The 22127-nt window shown below is 33.8% G+C and overlaps 1 protein-coding gene across 13 annotated transcripts in view; it reads right to left on the bottom strand.

The window, feature by feature from the left end:
• EML5 (EMAP like 5) overlaps positions 1–22127 on the bottom strand; it is a 160562-nt gene that overhangs the window by 74604 nt on the left and 63831 nt on the right. For 12 of the 13 annotated variants that reach the window (XR_013762173.1, XM_079129244.1, XM_079129249.1 and 9 more), the window contains 8 exons: positions 21829–21947; positions 20463–20649; positions 15406–15511; positions 13191–13284; positions 10640–10740; positions 5028–5230; positions 4349–4460; positions 3106–3233 (listed from right to left, as the gene is read on the bottom strand). Coding sequence is in view for 12 of the 13 variants with exons in the window: in XM_079129244.1 (XP_078985370.1) it covers positions 3106–3233; positions 4349–4460; positions 5028–5230; positions 10640–10740; positions 13191–13284; positions 15406–15511; positions 20463–20649; positions 21829–21947 (1050 nt within the window). In the remaining variant the exon portion in view is untranslated. The remainder of the gene's footprint in view (positions 1–3105; positions 3234–4348; positions 4461–5027; positions 5231–10639; positions 10741–13190; positions 13285–15405; positions 15512–20462; positions 20650–21828; positions 21948–22127) is intronic. The other variant, XM_079129251.1, reaches the window with a different exon arrangement.

The following is a 22127-nucleotide window of genomic DNA, read 5'->3' as shown; positions in this document are numbered from 1 at the left end:
GATTTTTGGATTCATATGAATATGAATCTAAAGTATAGACCAGCTAGTTTGTCCAGAGGAACCAGAGAATCTCAGAAGTAGGTGGGAGAATCTTGACTGCAGTCACTACCAACCTAGGGAAATGTCCCTTCATGGGAGCCTGAATTTGATTTAGTCTGTGGAGCAATTTATAGTCCAAGAAAGTGTCGAAAACAATACTGCAGTCAGTCAGTAATTAAAGGAGTTTAATAGTTGAGTGTGGTCAAGGCAAGAGACAAAGTGCAGGAAATACTTCCCACAACAAAGCCATATCACTTTGATACCAAAATCAAAGACATCACAAGAAATCTACAGACTAATATTCCTTATCAAGGAGAATTCTAAAATTCTCTAAAAAATACTAGCAAACCGAATCGAACATACGAAAAGATTTATACACAACTAGGAATGCAAGTTTGCCACATTCAAAAATCAATTACGATATCACATTAATAGAATGAAAAACAAAAACCATATCATCTTAGACACAGAAAAAGTGTAAGATAAATCCCTCCCTACCCATGATAAAAACAAGGAATAAAAAGGTAATTTCTCAACCTAGTATAGAGAATCTATGAAAAAGCCATGGTTACATTATGCCTAATGGCGAAAAGCTGAATTATTTTCCCCTAAGATTAGGAACAAGGTAAAGATGTCTTTTATCACCACTTACATTTAACATTGTACTGAAAGCTTTAGCCAGGACAATAGGGCAAGAAAAAGAAATAAGAGGCAATCGGATTGAATATGAGGAAATAAAACTATCTCTACTTACAGATGACATGATCTTATACATAGAAAATCCTAAAGAATTCACTATTAAACTATTATAATAAATGAGGTCAACAAGGTTATTTGATATAAGATCCTAATATAGGATATGTACAAAATCAACTGTATTTCTCTACACTAGCAGTTGACAATCTGAAAACAAAATTAAAAAGAACTGTATAACAGTATAACAAGTAATAAAATACTTAGCAATAAATTTAACCAAATAGGTATTAAGTCTTACACACTGCAAACCACAAAACACTGCTGAAAAAAAGAAAAGAGTGAAATAGAGAGCTATCCCATATTCATAGGTAGGAAGACTTAATCCTGTTAGGACGAATCACTAAACTGATCCACAGACAATGCTGCTACAATCATTGTGGTATCTTTATTTATTTTTAACTACAAAATTCTGGGTTATTGTATAGTTGTTTTGTGTGAATAGCATGCTTTATGTCATATTTTCTAACCTGTTATTGGTACCACATAGAAAAGAAATACTATTGACTTTTATATGCTGATTCTGCATTATAGGACTTAATTATTTCTAACAATTTTTCAGTTTATTCTCAATATACAAGGTTGTGATATCTAAAAATACCACCATTGTCCATTTATTTCTAGCAGTTACACCCTTCGTTGATTTACTTTACTGAATTGGTTAAGGTTTTACCCATATTGGACAAAAATGTTAACATGTGGTATTTTGCTTTGATCCTGATATCAAAATAAAAAAAAACACTGAAATCTTAAATTTATAATGAATACCAAAAATAATAGAATTGGTTGGGTGTGTAGCTCAGTGGTTAGAGTACATGTTTAGCATGTGTGAGGCCCTGAGTTTAATTCCCAGCAACCCCCCCCCCCACACACACACTGATGTATTAGAAACAATTTTAATTGGGAGGCCATTAGGGTGGTATAGCTCCAGTGCTTTAGGTCCCTATGTAAGATAACCAAAGCCCAATGTAAATAATAAAATGAAATTAGATACCTTACCAATCAGAAATAGCCAACTAATCTCTAATTAAGGCTTTCCAACTCAGCAAATCAACTAGATCTTTGTTGTCCACATTCAGTCTATAACAGCTCACTGCCTGTGCTTCTGCAGCAGATCCTGCTGAACCTCTTCTGGTTTTGAGTGCTGCCCAATTCATGAATATTTTAATGCTCAAATAAACTCTGCTAATTTTATCTTGCCTAAAATATTTATCTTAATAAATGTCATTTATGACTGCTACATTTTTTCCTCTCAATTATGAAATTGTGGTTTTAAAACTCCATCTCTGAATTCATTCATAAGAAGGTTCTTGTGCTAATATTTCCCAAGACATCATAAACACATTAAACACTACGACTCCATCATTTTTTAATTTCAAAGGCATATTATACAACTGAAATTGAGTAAGATATCAGTAATTTAATGTTTTGTCATTTGCATACTTATTCAATATATCACATTAATAATATAATAAAGCATTAAAGGATGTGCAGTGTTCTCATCTATGTGGACTTTTTGGTGTCTTAAAAGGAGTGAAGTGGGGGTTAGAAGAGAAAAAAGTCTGTATTAAGAAAGAAAATAATTCTTTTTCAGGGTAAAAGGCAAACCGAAGTTTGGTATTACTATACAGAATTTCATAAGGACAATTTTTCATCAGGATAGATCCAACCTCATTTACTATGTTTTATATTATTGATCTACTTCCCTCCCTACTTTTCAGAAAAATACAATACACTGAAAAAATGTTCATGTAAAAATCTAATATGCCACTTTTGATGGAAATGTTAAGGGCCATATGGCCAACAGCTGTTGCTGGTATATGTTTATATTTCTACAACACAAATTTTTACATTTCTGGGTTTCTGTGTTATTATTGACATATTTTCACTAATAAATGTTTTCAGTAATAAAATTTTAGCATATAGTCATACACTCATTTTTTTGTAAGTTAAAAACATAAGAATGACTTAACTAAAGAGCTTCACAGAAAAACAACTGACTTATGTTCAACAAACTACTTCAAATAGATAAATGTGAAATAAATGAGCTGGGATAAATTTTTTACAACCAGTTTTTCTATTGATTTGTGGTAAGAATTAACTCAAAATATTGGCAATTATTCTATATGAGAATATGAATATTTATTTACTCATACCTGGTTATTTAGTGATAACCAAATTAAAATTTTTTCTTTATATATTAAAAAGTATTTCCCTAATTAACATTATTTTTCACCACTGTCAACTTTTCTTATGTACTGAAAGAATAAATTGTATGCAAAGAGAAAAAAGCATGTTAGCACTTAAAAGTACCTGGACCAGAAGTGTTACTGGGCCACTTTTATCCACTTCTAGTATTTCACCATTCTTTGTGCCAACTAAAATATGACCATGTCCTAATGATATGGCACGTATAGATGGGTTATCTTCCAAGAGAAGACCTGAAATGTTAAAAGGAGATGTTCTTATATGTATGAAGTTATTAATAAAAAGATGTATTATGACACTTATTCTGATAGTGAACTCATACAAGGTTGATTTCTTCTATATAAGAATTCTAATAATGCACTGTAGTTCCTGTGATCAATTTATTAGTTTAAAATAAGTACACATATATAGTAGAATTTCATTGTTTTTGTTGTTGTTTTAATGTACTGGAGATTGAATCCAGCATTCCACATATGCTAGGTCAGTGTTCCATCAATGAATTACACCCTAGTCCCTAATAACTATTCCTTTACTTCTTGTGTTAGCCCCTCCTCATCTATCTCCTGCCCCTCTTAGAACACTTACAATATTCTGATTGGCAATTTTAATTCAATGTAAGATATATTCCTTTATGTCTACTGTGTTCTACATAGAGGCTTCAGTGATATATTAGTAAACACAACAGACCCAACTCCTGCATTTAATAGCATACAGAGAGGAAAACAGACCGTTAGGAACATATTCAAAAAAGAACATACAGCAAGGAAATTTCACCTTTTTGTGGGGAGGCGAGGATAAGGGAGTCATCCTAGAAGAAATAGTGTTTGAGGTTTGAAAAATGAGCATGTAATTAGGTAAACGGAGGGAAGAAGAGGGAAGCAAAATAAATTCTAGGCAAAAATAATATGCAGAAAGTCTGGAGGTCAGACATAGTGTGGCACAGTGCCTTAAAGGAAGGAATGCATTGAAAGCAAAGGCAAAGGGAAGAAGGGCCTATGAGGTAAAGTGGCAGGTCAACAAAAAACCATGATGAAAAAAAAGCCAAGGTAGAAAACAAGTTCCTGGCTGATGATAAATATGATGCTCACATGGAAATTGTCTTTGAAAATTTAAAAATATTAAAAATTAATGATAAAATTATATTTGGTTAATATTTTATTACATGTATCACATAAAATAATTTTTGAAAAAACAGCAATGAGTCTGGTATCAAGTAAGTCCCATTTAAATCTGATGCCCATCAAATAAAAAAGGAAAATATATATTCCATGTGTTCCACCTCAGTGATCAAGCATATTAATGAACAAATGATTTCTTTATCTACAAAATAAACTAAATCTCAAATCACCTTTGGATCCTGGGGCCAAAGCAGCTCTTTTTATAGCATAGGTCTTGAGACATCTTTCAAAGGAGTCATCCCAAAGAGCTACTACACCATCTTTTCCTCCAGTTACAAATCCCTATGAAAATAAGATGTTCAAATTATTGAAGATTTAAATATATTAAAAAATAGCCTTCTTCATATTGGAAAACTCTAGAGGAAAAACTATAGCCAAAAGTTATAGCTTGAAAATAAAAGAAATTAGGTAACAATCCACAACAGCTTTTAAAAAACTGACACTAAATCTGTAAAAATATTTACAATGACAGTAAACATTCTACTTTTCATATAGGATACTAAAAACACAGTTTCTAATTTGGAACTGTCAGTTAGATCTACCAATTTCAGCAAGTTATAAATATTCTCCTCGAGTCTTTTTAACTTCAATCTTTACAAAGAAGGGATAATAAAGGTATCCACCTGATAGGATATGGTGATTATATGTAAAATAATTTCTGACACCTAGAAAGGGCTTGATAAATATTAAGTTAAACTTCTTTTTTCAAGTTGTTGACCTATATCAATCTGATCCTCAGACTACAACTGGGTAGCCCAGACAAGAACAGCAGTGTTCCCATACTTCTGAAAATGCTCTATATGCCATGATCAGATTGTGTTTAATTTGAAATCTCTTTAGGTTACTTACTTTTTCCAGTGCATGCATGCTGAACACAGGCCCATCATGTGCTTTAACTGTTTTTACAAGGAAGACATCTCTCCAGATACACACATCTCCTGTGGATGTTCCAGAAAAAGCCATCTCTTCAGTCCATCCATACACTGCACACATCATTGTGTCATTTTTCCCCAATGTGCCTATGTAGCCTTTTCTTCCAATCAATCCTCCCCCTGGTTCATAAAAATATTACAAAAGTACCACTTTCAAAATGCACACAATTATAAAGTACAGTTTCTTTTCTACTATTGTTGTTTGAGTAGAAAGGCATGTTAACAGTAAGAAGAATTAAAAAGAAAATCTGCATGCCACCTTGCATGGTGTATTTTAGGCCATAGCACACAGTGTAATCCCAGCAACTTGGGAGACTGAGACAGGATTGTGAGTTCAAAGCCAGCTGTGGCAAAAGCAAGGTGCTAAGTACCTCAGTGAGACCCTGTTTCTAAATAAAATACAAAATAGGGCTGGGTGTGGTTCAGTGGTCGAGTGCTCCTGAGTTCAATCCCCAGTACTCCCCACCAAAAAAAAAGACATGGCTTAAGTCAGTTTTAATCAGTCTTCAGCATTTTTGATAATGGTTTCCAAAATTCCTAGTCTTACATATTTAAGAATACACAAGGTATTTTTAAAACCAACACAATGAACACCTGAATATCCACTACCAAAATACACATATACCAAAACAAGTGACATGTCATGCCAATCCTATATATCTTCCTCACATTCTACTATTCTGAATAGAGTTGATCATTCTCCTACCTTTATAAATAGCTTATTACATATTTATTAATTCTTAAGCAATATGTCATATTATTTTTCACATTTCAAAATTTTCTATAATTATCTTATATGTTTTCTTTTGCAACTTGCTTCATTCAACAATGATTTATCAAATTTTATAATGTTGATTTGTACTTCTACAAAACATTTTCATAACTATGTATCATTTCATTATATAAACATTCCACAGTTTATTCACTTTTTATTAATGAGTATTTAAGTTACTTCTCATTTTTGCTATTGAAAACAAATCTGTTTTAAACATTCTTATGAGGACCTCTTCTATACAAGCAAAGAGTTGCTAGTAGTAGTCACAGAATAATGTGCAAAAGGAACAGTAGGTAAATAAGAGTAGGACCAACTCTTCTTCCCAAGTTTTTCTCCCAAGTCAATATACCAACTTCCACTTCCATTAACAGTGAAGAGTTCCTCTTGTTTTCCACATTTAGAAACACTGAGTATTGTCAGACAATGGAATGTGAAATATCGAGTTAACTTTATTGTAGTTTCAATTTACATTTGTTAACATTAATGATTTGATCATATTTTCATATTTTTATTTGTCATTCATCACTTTTCCCAACTGAACTCATTCATTCATTTACAGAAGACATACACATGCCATACACTATTCAAGGTACTGGAAGTAGAGCTAAGAACAAAACAACAAAATTCTCTAATTTTTAGAGATTTATAGTGGCAGTTGATAAATATGACAATTCACTACAATGTACACTATGTTAGGTAATGATGGGTGCTCTGGAAAAAATGCAAACCTAAAAAGGATACAAGAAGTCTGAGGAGTCCATTGTAAGGTGGTGAAGGGAAAGCCTTACCAAAATGGTGGTATCTGAATAAATAACAAAGGAGGTGGCAAGAGCAAGCCAAGTTAGCATAGTATTCTAGGCAGAGGGAGCATCAGGTGAAAAGGTCCCAAAGCAAGAATGTGACTGGAATCTTTGAGGATCAATCAGTGAGACAAATGGAGAGTAGCAAAAAAAGTAAGAGAAAAGTACTAGGAGATGGGTCAGAAGGTGTACTGCAGGCCACTGTAAGGTTATAGCTTTCACTCTAGGTGGGATGAAAAATATTTGAGTAGTGGAATGATAAGATCTGGCATATGACTTAATAAAAGATTTATTTTGACTTCTGGGTTGAGAACAGATTGAAAGGTAAGAGGAATAAAAAAGTCAGAAGTCTCTTTCAATCACCTGACAAAATGATAATGGAAGCAAGGACCAACAGGGTGGTAACCTAGAAGATGAAAAGTGGTCAGATTCTGAATGTATTCAGAAGACCAGCTAGCAGAGTCATCAGTGACACTTCAAGAGCAATTAGGTAGAGTGAAAAAGGTTAGACTTCTCTCAAGAGAAAGAGGAGAAATTGTCGAGTGAAAGCATATAACTATTTGGAGATGCTTCAGTACACAAGAAAGAAGAGACTGATTAGCAACTGGAGGATAGAATTGAAAGGTTTCGGTTTTACTCATTCAAGATGAAGAAATGGCTGGGCATAGTGGCACACACCTATAATCCTAGCAACCTGGGAGGCCGAGGCAGGAAGATTGCAAGTTTCAGACTAGTCTCAGCAATTTAGCAAGATCCTCAGTTGTGGGGAGCCATCCATACCTAGCAGAATCAGACTTGGCTGAGCCATGGGATACAGAGGTCTGACTCCTAGGAACTGGTGGTCATGGGAGACTATTTCAGATAGCTTAGAAGTAGGTGGCCCTGTATGGGAGTAGTTTACTGTCTAAATAATATGCTAGTACTCTAAGCAAATGGCTTCCCTAACTCCACCCAATCCTGTTCCTCACAGAAGAAACCCCTCCTGGTCTGGGCCCCTTTACCTGTGTGACTATAAATAAAGGTGAAGGTGGGGTTCTCCATCTTGTTCGAGACCAGATCTGGCATGGTCTGATCCAACGCACCCCATTCCTTTTGAATAAGTATTGGCTCTTGTGTGTTTATTGATTAGATCCGTTTATTGGTAATTAATTGATTTATTGCCAGCTCTGTCCTCCGACCTTCCCCTAACCCTTCCTTCATCCACACTGGACGTGGCTGAAACCCCCATACTCAGCAACTTAGCAAAACCCTGTCTCAAAATAAAAAATAAAAAGGGTTGGGGATGTTGCTCAGTGGTTAAGTATCCCTGGGTTCAATCCCCAGTACCACACACACAAAAAAAAAAGGGTGAGGAAATAATACCACACTTATATGCTGAAGGGAAAGTCAGAAAGGGAGTGGAATAAGTGATGCAGGAGAGAAAGAGAAGAACTGGAGTGGTGTCCTTGGGTAGATGAGAGGAGAAGGAATCTTGTACACAAGTAGAGGCACTGGATTTCATTACAGTGTAGACTATCTGTTGAGGATGGGGTCTGGGCCAAATCTTGTGGCCACCTATTTTATATAAAGACCATTGGAGCAGGATAGCACTAGAGCCACAGAAAGCCTGTCTGATTTGCAGCTACCACTAACGGCTGCCCAAAGCCTGATCTGGTCACTAACTATAAGCTGGGGATTCTGCTAATGGCAACTGCTAAGCACCTAGCAGTGGAATCAGTCCAGCAGTTTCCCCTATCTTTGGTCAGATGCCCAAATTCAGAAAGTCAGGCTCTCAGAAGGAGGATACACTGGTATCCAGGCATGACTGGGACACACAGCTTCAGAGTGAAAATGACCATGGATATCCTCTCCACCTGTTACAGTTTGAATCCGGAATGTCTCTAAAAGCTCACATTAGAAGTATAGTGTCCAGGGCTGCAGGTTTCACAAGTGAGACTTTCAAGCAACAATTAGATTATAAGGACTCTGACTTCATCAAACAGATTAATGCACTGACAGCTGAATGGACTACTAAGAGGTAGGACCCAGTTGGAGGAAGTATGTCACTGGAAGGGTGCCCTGCAAGGGTTTATCTTCTCTCCAGCCCCTTATCTCCCTCTGCTCCCAGGTTTCCATGACTTGAGCAAATTTCCTCTGCCTTATCCTTCCACTAGATGTTCTGCCTCTCCTCAAGTCCACAGCAATAAAGTTGGCCAACCATGGACTAAGGCCTCTGAAACTGTGAGCTAAAATAAGCTTTTCCTCCTTTGAGTTGTTTTCATCTAGTATTTTGGTCACTGTAACAAAAAGCTGACTAACATCATATCCCAATCTGCTAGGCTCATTTCCTACAATAGTTCAGTTTTAGAGAATATGTTTCCAATTAATAGAAATTGGGAACAAACGGTAATCAGGACAGGACAATTTTCTCTCTTGTTCTCTAAGTACCTACTAATATTTTTCATTTTTGTCCTTTGACCTGAAGAACCTAAAATATTTATAGAAAGTTTGCCTACTCCTGGTTTAGATAACTGATGGTTAGGTTTTCTGATACATATAATATAACAAGTTCCTACTGCACAAGTCCATATCATTACACTCAAAAACTTTCAGTGGTTCCCTGTCCCTGTCTCCCATGGAATGGAGTTCAAACACTTTAGGGAGAAACTAAAAGTTCATAACTTGGAATTCCCAGTCTAAATTTAGGATAAGTGGCAAGAGAGACCCCATTTTAGCCTCAGGTCTAATTCATCTCCTTCAACTTAAGTTACATAAAATTATGCATAGAGATTAATATAATAAGTACTAATTTTCCACTTGGCTAGTGAACTCCATGGATCAGAGCTCTAAAAATATAAAGGTTGAAATGTGCACCAAAGCCTTAACATATATCCTTGTATGGTTCAGGTTCAAGTTCAGGTCACTATATGTCTAATCAAACTTAAGGAAGAAAGTTACTCAATTACATATCTTTTCATTTTAAGGTTATTTACTTTCTTTAAAATAACAAATTCACAGTTTTTGTTTTTAAGAGAAATGCTAAGTATTATTTGCAATTTCAAGGAACTAAAAAGTCCAAATTAAAATTTTGTTTACAGTCATATGGGAATGAAATTATAAATGTGAAAATACATTTTCCTTTGAAATGCACACACTATGATCTGGTGAATCTGTGATAAAACATTAAATCCAAGCCAAAAGAATCAATTCATTTCCTATGTAGAATACAACTTCAAAGTTACTTGAACTTGGGAAATGTCTTCACTAAACCTATTCTTTCCTATGCCTCACTTCCTCTTACATTTACACATTTTCTATGAAAGATTTAAATTCATTGAGACTTCAAATGTGACATTGTTGGGACTTATAAATATATTCATTCTATCTAGAAAAGAAACAATATTTTTTATTTTAAAATGTGAACATCTATATTTGTAGTTTATAGTTACAAATGACTAAAGTAAAAACATTTCATTTCTATAGCAACAGAAAAATTTTTACACAATTTTTCATTTTTAGACTATAAATCATGTCTTTTAATGGAAGGAATCTGGACACCAATTGATTAATCTCATACATTAAATTTTTTTGCAAATATGAATATTACATAAATACATCTGTTTAAAATGCACCAAGACAACAGTAAGTCACTCAAAAATAAATTTATCTTGGATAATTTTAGATTTCCAAAAAAGATGCAGATAACATAGTGTTCCCATATACGCCTCCATCCAGTTTCCTCAAATGTTAACATCTTCTGTTATCATAATTCCTCTGTCAAAACTAAGAAACCATCACTTTTGATATATTACTATTAACTGAACCCTAGGTTTCATTCAGATTTCACCAGTTTTTCTACCTATGTCCCTTTTTTGTCCAGAATCCAGTCAGGATGCCACACTGTACTTAGCTAAATTACTTTTAAAAGTAACAATTTCTTAAATTTCAAAGAAGTAAAAAGAAACACTTCCTTACCTGCTCGACGCCAAAATTTCATGTGTTTAATTCCAGCTGTAATTAGTTTATCAGGCACATAGGGGTTCATCTTAACAACAAAAATCTTATCTTTACTTCCTCTGAAATAAATGCAAAATGTTTTAGCTCTACAGATAAACCTATCCTATAACAATCTTTTGCCTGAGCCATACTCTACCTTTATTTCTCAATTTACTGAATGTCTATTTCCCACTTATCTTCTGGGTTTGGGCTGTGAAGACATACATTTGTACATTCACTTTTTTTGTATCTCTCTCTCTCTTTTTTTTTTTTTTTTTTGTAGTACTATGAACTGAACCCAGGGGGGTGCTGTACCATAGAGCTACATCCCAGCTCTTTTTATTTTTTATTTTGAGACAGGATCTCACTAAGTTGATCTGGCTGGTTTCCAAGTAGCTGGAATCACATTACATGTGCCACTGTACTTGGCTTTGTCATTATTTTAATATGTCAACTGTGTTCAACAGACTGTCAAAGATAAAAATAGTGAAAATTTCTTTTAAATAGCACCTAAGATATCTACTGTCATGTGTGAGGAAGGCAGCTGTGGCATTAATGAATTAAAGAATTTAAATATTTCATTAAAATTTAATATAATTTTTCCAACTACTAAGTTCCTCTGAAACTATCATTTGCTTGGGCATTATTTATAGACTCTGCAAAAAGCATTTAACTATAGTTTAAAGTGCTTTAATATCTCACTTTAAGGAATAGGGAATTTAAAAAGTTGTCTTCTGATACTGTTGACTATTTTTCTTCAAGGCATTGTTTATATTTTTTATTGTAAAAACAAGATATGTTCTATATGGATACACCACCAGTGAAACTCCATATCATGTACAACCACGAGAATGGGATCCTAATTAGAGTAAGTTGTATTCTACGTATGTATAATATGTCAAAATACACTCTACTGTCATGTATATCTAAAATGAACAAATAAATATTCTTTTAGGACTAGTTTGAAGTTAGTATAATAATTCAAAGAAAAAAAGAATTAGCTTTCACATTTGAGAAGAAAAGGATAAAAGTTCTTGATGATTCTGTCTGTGTAGTAGCAAAGTTCCTGACTTTTATACAAAATAAGAATATACTGTTAATATTCCTGGACATGTTATAAATATATTTGGGGCATAAAGTATTTATTTTAATTTTGTACAACTTGTTTTTAGTGCAAATAGTAACATACTGTATATTTATCCAACCTGTGTACTTTATTTGTATTTTTAAAAGAATGTTATAAAAGATAAATGAATTTTCTATTGTAAATTATATAATTTTAGTAAAACAATTCTAATTTTCATCTTAGGAACTTAGGTTTCTTCATGGGAATTATTCTGATTCTTTATAATAAAAAAATTAAAAATAAAAAAATAAGACATATTTACTGTAAAAAATTTAGAATGAACAAACAAAAAACTCCACAACCTTACATTATTTTCAGCAGATTTCTACCTAACATGAGAAAGTCATGCTTGAGGCTTGCTTTTACAACATTATGAATAGGTATTAAAATAAATGCTATTACCATAACTATAAGAAGGTCCTTTGAGTATAGATTTTAAGTTGTTACATATCTATTTTGAGATATAAAATCTTTTGAAATCAGTAGGGTAAGTAAAATTAATTTACATCTGTATAAGAAACTGCTATTATAAGAAAAAGGAAAAACTACTTTTATTGATAAGCATAATATTTAGTATACCCAAAATTTTAAAAATAATCACTATATTTTTGTTATATACAAAATAATTACTTCATTATATATTAGTGATATTTTAATATTATATTTTAATAATTATAATAGTTTTTGACTTGTAATTGTTTCAATAATCATATTATGATAATCCTATTACCAATTTGAAACTTGGAAATGAGATAAAAATTAATGGCTGAATTATATATTTAAACTTCATTAATCACACTTTGTTTTCCATTTATAACTGAAATCTTTAAACTATTAGCTTGAACATCTTTTATATTTTTGCTATAACTAAGGCATGATTTCTGCTGTATTGTTAATTTTTAAGGGCTTAATAGGTATCAATTATTTCATACTGTGTGATAAATTCTAATCTTGTATATAAATATAGCCATCTTTCAAAGCAAAAAAAAAAATGAAAGAAAAAAGAAAAAATTTAGAATGAAGAAAAATAGACAAAAACCCTAACAACTTCTTTGTCATAAGTATATCTTTTTTCACTTAAACATTTTGTTATGTTCTCTGATTGCTATAAAATAGCCTATCATATAGAGTTAATTCTACCTGTAAATGGATAATTGAGGGAACAACAATTTCCAATGCCTTATTTTAGTTACATTAAAAAGTGGGCTCATAAGGAATAAGCCTATAAAGAAACTATGAAATCGTTTATCTTTTATCATGATATTATTTATTCAAAGGTAAAAAAAGATGGTAGTAATAAAGTTACATATTTGCTTGATTTCAAAATTATTTTAATTAAAAGTTTTTTTAAATTCCAAAATAATTCTAGTACTTTGTCAATGTCATATCAAGTTACTTCCTTACCTTGCCATCGAAAGTTTCTCTCCTTTCTTCCAGTCCCACAGCACAATGGTGTGGCTATCATCTATTCCAACTGAAGCCAAACGTTTCCCATCCGCTGTGACAATCAGAGAGATATACTTATTGACCATTTACATTCAGAAGATAAACACTCGGTATGTATTCTAAAGCTACATGTTGTCATTTGAGTGTTGTTTCCCCACAAGTTTTGGGTGCTAGAGGCTTGATCCTCAGTGTGGTGGTCCTGAGGTGATAGAACCTTTCACAGTTGGGGCCTACCATGAGGTGGAAAACATTACAGACGCAAGTACAAGGCCCTGGGTTCAATCCCCAGCACCGCCAAAAAAAAAAAAAGAAAAAGAAAAAAGAAAGAAAGAAAGAAAGAAAGAAAGAAAACGTTATAGGGGGCTTTGCCCTCAGAAAGAAATAATGCTGGTCTTTCAGAGTGAGTGAGTTCCGTGATAATGAGTTGTCATAAAAGAGCAAACACAACCCCAAATCTCTCTGGCTTCCCATTTCACCATGTGATCTCTCTCTTTTGCTTTCATTCCCACCATGATGCCATCCATCATGTTGTGATACAGCCAAAGGGGCTCTCACCAGAGGCAGAACCAATGGGCCCACCTGTGAGCTAAATTAATTTCTTTTTTATTAAGTACCCAAGTATTTTGTTATAGCAACAGAAAGTGAATATGCCACAGCACTATATTTAAAATTTGAAAAAATGTGAGTCATGCATATATACAGTTATAAAAAAGAATCAGGATTTATAAGTGTGTGTGTGGTGGGGGAGGCAGATAATGACTTTTTTTTTTTTTCCTCTGAGGTGCTGGGGATTTGAACCGCAGCCCTTGTGCATGCTAGGCAAGTGCTCTCCAAGAGGAGCTATTTCTTCAGCTCCATGACTTCTTAAATCGTGTAAATTTCACTACTTTTATTTCACTTGACCTCATTAACTTTATCCATCCATCCAGTGGGGATGGGGAAGGGAAAGAGAAAATGATAAATGTAAGAAGTGATGAATAGGTTAAAAACCCTGAGATAATTATTACACAATGTATACATATATCAAAACATCTCACTATGGCCCATAATCATGTACAATTGTTACGGTCAATTAAAAACAAAAACAAAATCTGCAGGAAAAAAATGAGAGGGAAAGAAAAAATTAAGAAAGGAGGGGAAGAAAAGATTTAATCCATCAAATTCACTATAAGAAACCAGTAATTACGAAAAGCTAAATGAAAAACACATAGGTTACAACAATATACTGTCATCATTAGTATGACTGCTTTTAGTGAAAATCAATTATTTTAGTTGTTACTATTATTAAGTAACAAGTAATATTAGATGAATCATTGAGAGAAAAGACTAATGAAATAGGCTGACAGGTTGTGTTTACACACAGGTCATAAGGCTTAGACTATAAGAAAATGCTTTCTATTTTGCCACACGTTTGCAAACCTTAATTAATTCCTCAATGCTACCAGTGGCATTTTTATTGTTGATCCACTTAATCTGTCATTCATTTTGATTTTTGACTATTAGTATCCTTGCAAGTATATATATATTTTCTCCCAAATCTCATTTATGGTTAACTTGTCACTTCAGTTAGAACAGCATAAAACACTAAGCTTATGTTTCTTTATATAGAATTCTCTATTAAGGATATTTTCCTCCCTCTTCCTACTCCACACCCTGGCTTTCAATATAGATCTATCTTTAGTTGCTAAATGTTTAAACATACTGAAAAGTGCTAACATGATCTGAAATTTTAAGATGGTCTGAAATTATCACTTAATAGAAATGTATAAAACAAATATTTCAGTTCTCATCTCTTTCATTCTTAGCCTTTCACCCTAAGCATTTTCAAAGTTTACTCTGTAGCTACAAAACATTAAGATGAGATCAAGGTTTGCCCAAAGGAGAGACACATACCGTTAGTGTAACTGAGATGATTTTAAGTGTTCTGCAAATTTTAAAAAAAAAAAATTTAAGAGAAATCTGTGAAGTTTAAAGGATATTAAAATTATACTAATTAAAAAATTCACTAGTCAGTGAATCTGTACTTTCACTATTGTGTTTAATTAGAATATTCGAAAAAAAATTGTGAAGGTCATTGCTAAATCACAAGCTTGGGTAACACTGATTCAGATTAAAATGCTACATATTGCCTCTGCATTTGGATCATTCTTATTGAAACAGAAAACAGGCTTACCTGAGAAATCAACAGCACAGACACCATATTGGTGGTAGCCCTTTAATATTGACAATGGTTTAATAGTCTCTGTATCCCATATGTGAATTGAGGGATCCCTACCCACCTAAAATAGAATTATAAAAATCACTTTATACAATAAAGCTATTCATTTTTATATCTGTTAAAAGTAAATAAAACAAAATATTTTATAGCCTTTGTTTTATCTGCTATAGAAATTTATCAAAAATATAAAGCAGACTGGATACATGACTGATTTTTTTTTTCTTAATATTTGTTCAAAAGCCAATGAGGCTAGGCTCTGTGTTTCTAGGAATACTATCTGATTCCTTCTAAATCTTATCCTACACTTCTTCAATAAAATAATAAATGCTTGTTAAGCATCTATTGTTAGCAGGGTTTCTATGCCAGATACAACAAGTACTAAGACATTCAGATAACTTTTGTAAGTTCACTGGGAAAACATAATATTTTCAATTAAGAACATGTGCTAATATATCCTTAATGAGATTAAAAAGGTTCTGAAAAAGTGCTTCATGAATAAGATGGTACTAGAAATTGGGCCTTCAGAAAGAACAAACCTTGGATACAAAGAGAAGCAAGCAAGCAGGCATATTTTAGACTATGTGTAAGCAAAGATTCAAATGGGATTAAAGCAACCAGCATATAAATGGGACCCAAACTAGACAGTATCACTCTGTCATTTCTTTTAACTTGGTGCTATAGCTTGCATCAGGAGTATGCCTCCCAAGGCCCATGTGTTAAAGTTTTGGTTGCCAACTTGTAGTGCTACTGGGAGGTGGTAGAACCTTTAGGAGATGGGGCCTAATAGAAGGAAGCTGGGTCACTGAGAGATGGCTTTAAAAGGGTTATTGGATCCCAGCCCCTTCCTCTTTTTGTTTCTTGGAGACTATGAGATAAGCAGCTTTGCTCTACCGTGATGTTCTGCCTCAGCACAGGTCCAAGGCATCATGGTCAAGCAACCAAGGACTGAACACTCTGAATCTGTGAGCCAAGATAAACCTTTCCTCCCTTAAGTTGTTTATCTCAGGTATTCTGTCACAGTGACAGAAATCAGATTAACACACTTAGTTTACGATGTTCACTTAAATACAGGTAATCTATCAATTCTTTATTATTTCCCAAATTCAAGTAATTGCTCTTTCCAGCTATAAGGATAATGAGATATAACATCTTTGTATATCACAACTCCTGAAATAAACTAACATCACTGTTAATTATAGTAATTTTTGTTTTATATGAAGACATAAAAAACAATACTAAATGCAGACAATATTTCATTAAAGTACTCAGTTAAACATTAGTAGTGACTTTAAAGTTTTCTTTTTATTTAACTTTTGCAGGTTTTGGTACTTCTAGTGATTTTACAGTACTACTCTTGCCTGGTTCTCTGGTCTCCTCAACTCTTGCTACTAAGTGTTCTTCATCACCTGTTTCTTAAATGCAAACCTCTCTCAAGATTTCATCTTTAATTCTACAGGCTTTTTATTCTACATTTTGCCTGAGGTATTTCTTTCACAGTTTCAATGGTTAAATCAACAAGTGTCTCTTAAATCTTACTCTCTATAATCATTATTTTCTCCTGAATTCAAGACTTACATTTTCAATTGCCTCCTGGATATACCATCTAGAAATGATGATGGTGATAATAATGATGATATAGTAGTAGTAGTAGTATACTAGCATTTACTGAAAACTGATTTACATGCCAGAAACTGTTCTGTTCACCTTATAAAGGTTAATTCATTTAATAATCATAAGAACTCTATAAGATAGGTATTTAAAAGATGAGAAGCTACTTGGGAGATTGAAGCAGGAGGATCAAATCTTGATGCTGTCCTCTATAACTTAGTGAGGCCTTGTCTCAAAATAAGTAAAAAGAGCTGAGGACATAGCTCAGAGGTAGAGAGCCCTTGGTTCAATCTCTAGTGTGTGCATACATATATACATATGTGTGTGTGCGTGTGTGTGTGTGTGTATGTGTGTGTACATACACATCCCCAAAAATAAATTGATTAAAAGTAAGATTTTTTAAAAAATGAGGAAAACAGGCACAGAGATGTTAGGTAATTTCCCAACAGATAATATATGGAAGAGCATGGGCTTGAACATCAAAATCAGTATGGCTGAGGTATTGACAATATTTTTGGAACATATCTGTGATATTTCATTGAGGGTTAAAGGGAGATTTATCAGTCAGATTGATCACTGTGGCAAAATACCTGAGATAATCAACTTAAAAAGAGGTAAGATTTCTTTTTTTTTTTTTTTAAGATATTTTTAGCTATAGATGGACACAGTATCTTTATTTATTTTTTTATATGGTGCTGAGAATCAAACCCAGTGCCTCACACTTGCTAGGCAAGTGCTGTACCACTGAACTGCAACCCAGCCTGGAAAGGTTTCTTTTGTCTCATGTTTTCCAGTCCATGGTTGCTTGGCCTCCTTGCCTCTGGGCCTATAGCAAGGCAGAACATGGCAGGGAATGCAAGGCAAGGAGGTTGTTGCATTCCTGATAGTGGCCACAAAGTCAATAAGAAAGACAGGAAAGGCCAATATCCCCTTCAAGGGCACACTCCCATGACCTAACTTCTTCCACAAGGTCTCGCCTGCCAAGGGGTCATTCTTTGTACTCTAGTAAAACACTCTTTATATTTGTCAAATTCCAAAACACCCAGATAAAATGCTTCAGAATCACTTTTCTTTTTAATAAATACTTCTCTTCATTTTGATCAATTTTAACACTTCCACTTTAGAAATCTGTAACTTTATAGAGATGTGACTGGTTGGCTGTAACATAGCAGAGGAGAGAAATGAAAAATAGTGGGAGAAGTTGAGAGGGCTATATAAGCCTGTGTCTTAGGAGATAGGCTTTGAATCTGCAGTGCCTAAGGCAGAAATGCTACTGTGTAAGGAGCTATGGCTTGATGGGTAACTAGGGATGTCCAGTGTCATACTGACTTTATTTCATCTGACCTGAATTCCCGCAAATCCCAGAATCATGGTAGAAAATGGCCACCATCTTCAGTTCAGCAATATCAGAATAATAGTTCAAACTCTTTGCCAAAGCACCAGTGTATATAACTGTGCTTCAAGAGGAACCATTTATATAGCCTAAAGGCACAGGTGATGCCTCCTCATGCCCCCACCTAGCCTTTTGATTAGTTCTGCCACTAATGTCTATCATGCACTCTAAGATTCAAATATTGTGGGCTATTTGGTTCTTCAAATAAGCTGTGCTTTTCCTCCCTAATTTTACAGATCATAAGACAGACTTAGAATGCTTTCTCTCACTTTTCCTCTGCCAGTAAATTATCCGGCACAAATGTTATTATCTCTTTAAGGTTTTCCCTCATTCTACTGGGCACAATTTTTTCAGTCCTTCATTATACTCTCACCAGAGTGTACATTTTTTAAAATGGGGTGATTTTGCCTCCCAGAGGACAGCTAGTGCTGTCTAGAGACATTTTTGGTTAGCATAACTCAGGTGGAGGAGTTACTGGCATTTAGTGGGTAGATGCCAGGAATGCTGCTCAACATTCTACACACTGCACAGGTTAGCTTCCTACAATGAAGAATTATCTGGCATAAATCATCAATAATGCTGAGGCTGAGAAACTCTGATCTGTAAGGGTGACATGGTATTACAATTTTTTCTTGCATGTATGTCTTCTCCCTTGAGTTTTTACTATGGCAAAAAGATGTCTTACTTATCTATATATTTCCAGCACATTTCCTGGCATATAGAATATGCTTATTGAATGTTTTTGAATAATGGAAGAAACAAAGGAGAAAACAGAGGGAGAGGGGGTAGGGAAGGAGAGAAATGGAGAAAGAAAAAGCAACTCGTGGAGGCACAATGGGAAGAAGGAAGGAAAAGAAAGAAAATATGGTACAGTTTTCTGTCCACAGAGAAGCTATATAGGATAATGAATGTTGCCTCTCCCACCCTTATATAACTGAGAAGGTGAAAGGAGAGCCCAGCATGGTGGTGCATGCTTGTAATCCTAGTGACTCAGGAGGCTGAGGCAGGAGAATCACAAGTTCAAAGTCAGCCTCAACACTTTAGTGAGGTTCCAAGCAACTTAGTGAGACAGGAGGTTAAGTCTCACTGAATTACATCCCCAGTAACAACAACAAAAAAGTTTTTTTTTTTTTTTAAAGTGTATTTATAGTGTATTAAAATCTGACACACTAAGGGCTTTAGGCTTTATTACTTAGTAGCTGAGTGATCTTGAGAAAATTATTTAATTTCTCTAAACCAGAATGCCCTCATTTGTCAATGGAAGAAAATGAGTCACTCTCAGAACGTACAGTCAGAAACTTGTGAAGTATTTACATACAGTAAGAATCTACAGACATTATTCTTCCTTTGCTTCTCTAAGAATTATCTGTATAGACAGGTATTGATTTACGCTTTTCTCAGTGATTTCTACTTCAATATTTGTGCTTTCCACCTTGGTAAACTCAAAGCTTGCTATCATGATTACAAAATAGAAAGCACTGTCATTCTGTGTTATCACAGAATGTTTGTTAAATAATTTATTATTTTAGGTAACTCAATCTAAAGAAACCAGATTTCTAGTCTTCATCTTTTCTATAATTACTCACAAATTTAAAAATATACATATCCTCACAGAAAGAAAATGATCTGGTATTCTTAGTTCCAAATTCAAATTCAAGAAATATTAATTAAAAAATAATTTTCAGGACTGGGGATTGAACTCAGGACATAACACATGCTAGATAATCACTCCACCACCAATCTACTTCCCCATCCCTTAAATAATAATAATAATTAAAACAACAAAACTATAAGGAAAACAGTAGGAAAAAATTGAGGTAAACTTTATAATATGAAAAAAAATCCCATTCAAAAGAATTCTTTACTCTTCATTTCCATAAAAACACATACACACACACACACACACACACACACACACACACACACACACACACATGAAGTAGATTAACCTAACTCAGGAAAGGTCTAACCTATCTGGCTTATTGTCACATAGTCTTTCAAAGGAACTTACCTGGCCTGTAGCTACATAGTCTTTCAAAGGATGAATAGCCAGACAGAGAATATCATCATCATGACCCAAGTAAAAACGCTGTGTGTTCTGTTGTCTATTATAAATGACACCCACTGCTGCCACGTGGTACACAATTTCACCAATCTGAGTGTAAAACAGATTACTTCGACAGTCGTAACCTCTGTAACTAATACAGAAAACAAATCATATACAATTAGTTTAGGGCTTTTATCTGATCTTTACAGAGAAGTAGGTAACTTCAGGGTCATTTCATTTCCAGTTTTAAAGGACGCTGAACAATGAAAAGAAAACACCACCTTCTTAGATTCTATAAGCATTTATGAACTGCTCTGATTACAAACAGCTAATTCAAACCATAATATTGAGCAAAAAAAAAAGCAAGGTGCTGAGAAATATATCTTGTATACTACTAATTGTATAAGTATAATATTAAATTTATATAAGACAAAACAGCTGCTTTTTATAAATAAAAGGGTGTAGAAAACAGCATACATCTGTTTGTTATAAATGCACATTTATTTATGAAACTAACAGTGACTGACTGGAGACAAATGATGGCTGGGAGAGCAGAACTGAGAGGAAGGTTTTAAACCCCTGTTAAGCATATTGTTGAACTGTGAAAACATGTATTTCAAAAAAAAGTTTAAAGAACAATTTTAAAATATTATGCTCACTCAGGAAAAAGTAACCAAGTCTTCTTAAAATGGTCAAAATAATTCTGCTTATAGCAACCTTGTTTGTGCTTCAAAGAAACCCAATTTATAAAGCACAAGTGAATAGAAATATTGCCTGTTTTACCACTGGAGAGAAAATAATCTAAATAAATCCTTTTTCAAATTCTTGGAAAGTAGTATCAGTCTGGTAAGAAAATGAGGGCTGGGGGAGGGGTAAATAGAGTCAGAATGGAAAACCTGTATTGCCAGATAGTCTAAGAGAATCCAGAAACAATTATTTTACTTAATCTAAAGCACAAAAGCCAAAATGCTCAGGCAAAAAGGAAGACACAATATTATTTCAAATTAAGCAGATTTAAGGGAGATGATTCACATTTTTAAAGACAAGATGTGCATGTTAATAGATAATACTGAACTTTCATAGGACAAATTTATTTTTAATATCTTTTTAATTTTTTTTTTAACACTTATTTAGTGCTTATTATGTGCCAGGCACTATTCTAAGTCAGTACTATCAGTCTTATTTGCTGCTCATCAGAACTTTATGAGGTACTGTTATCTCCATTTTACAGAGAGGTTAAATGACTTGCTCAAAGTCACATAGCTGGTAATGCAAGTCACACAGTGTGAACTAAAATTCCAACACAGAAATGGAAAACATTGCTTCATACCCATGAACAAAGTGTAATCGGATACTATTCCCTGGAGCCCGTTCTCTTCCTTTAGAAGTAGCACTTTTTTGTTTCTCTTTGCATTGTTCTTTAAGCTGAGGTAGATCTTCTTTGTAAACCTTTAAAAATGTATATAAGTAGGAAGACATTCATGAAGGTGTTCATATACTCGTAATACAACTTTTAGACACATGGTTACTATTAATCAGCTTTAGCAATTATCTTCAATAGGAAGATACTTTACAAAATGTACTTCCTTGGAAAGAACAAACTTGCACATTTAGTGTTCCAGGAAATCT

The sequence above is a fragment of the Sciurus vulgaris genome, assembly GCF_902686455.1.
Source record: "Sciurus vulgaris genome assembly, chromosome: 2".
NCBI lineage: Eukaryota > Metazoa > Chordata > Mammalia > Rodentia > Sciuridae > Sciurus > Sciurus vulgaris.
The sequence above is the reverse complement of the archived record's forward strand: the minus strand, read 5'-3'. Positions and strand labels throughout refer to the sequence as shown.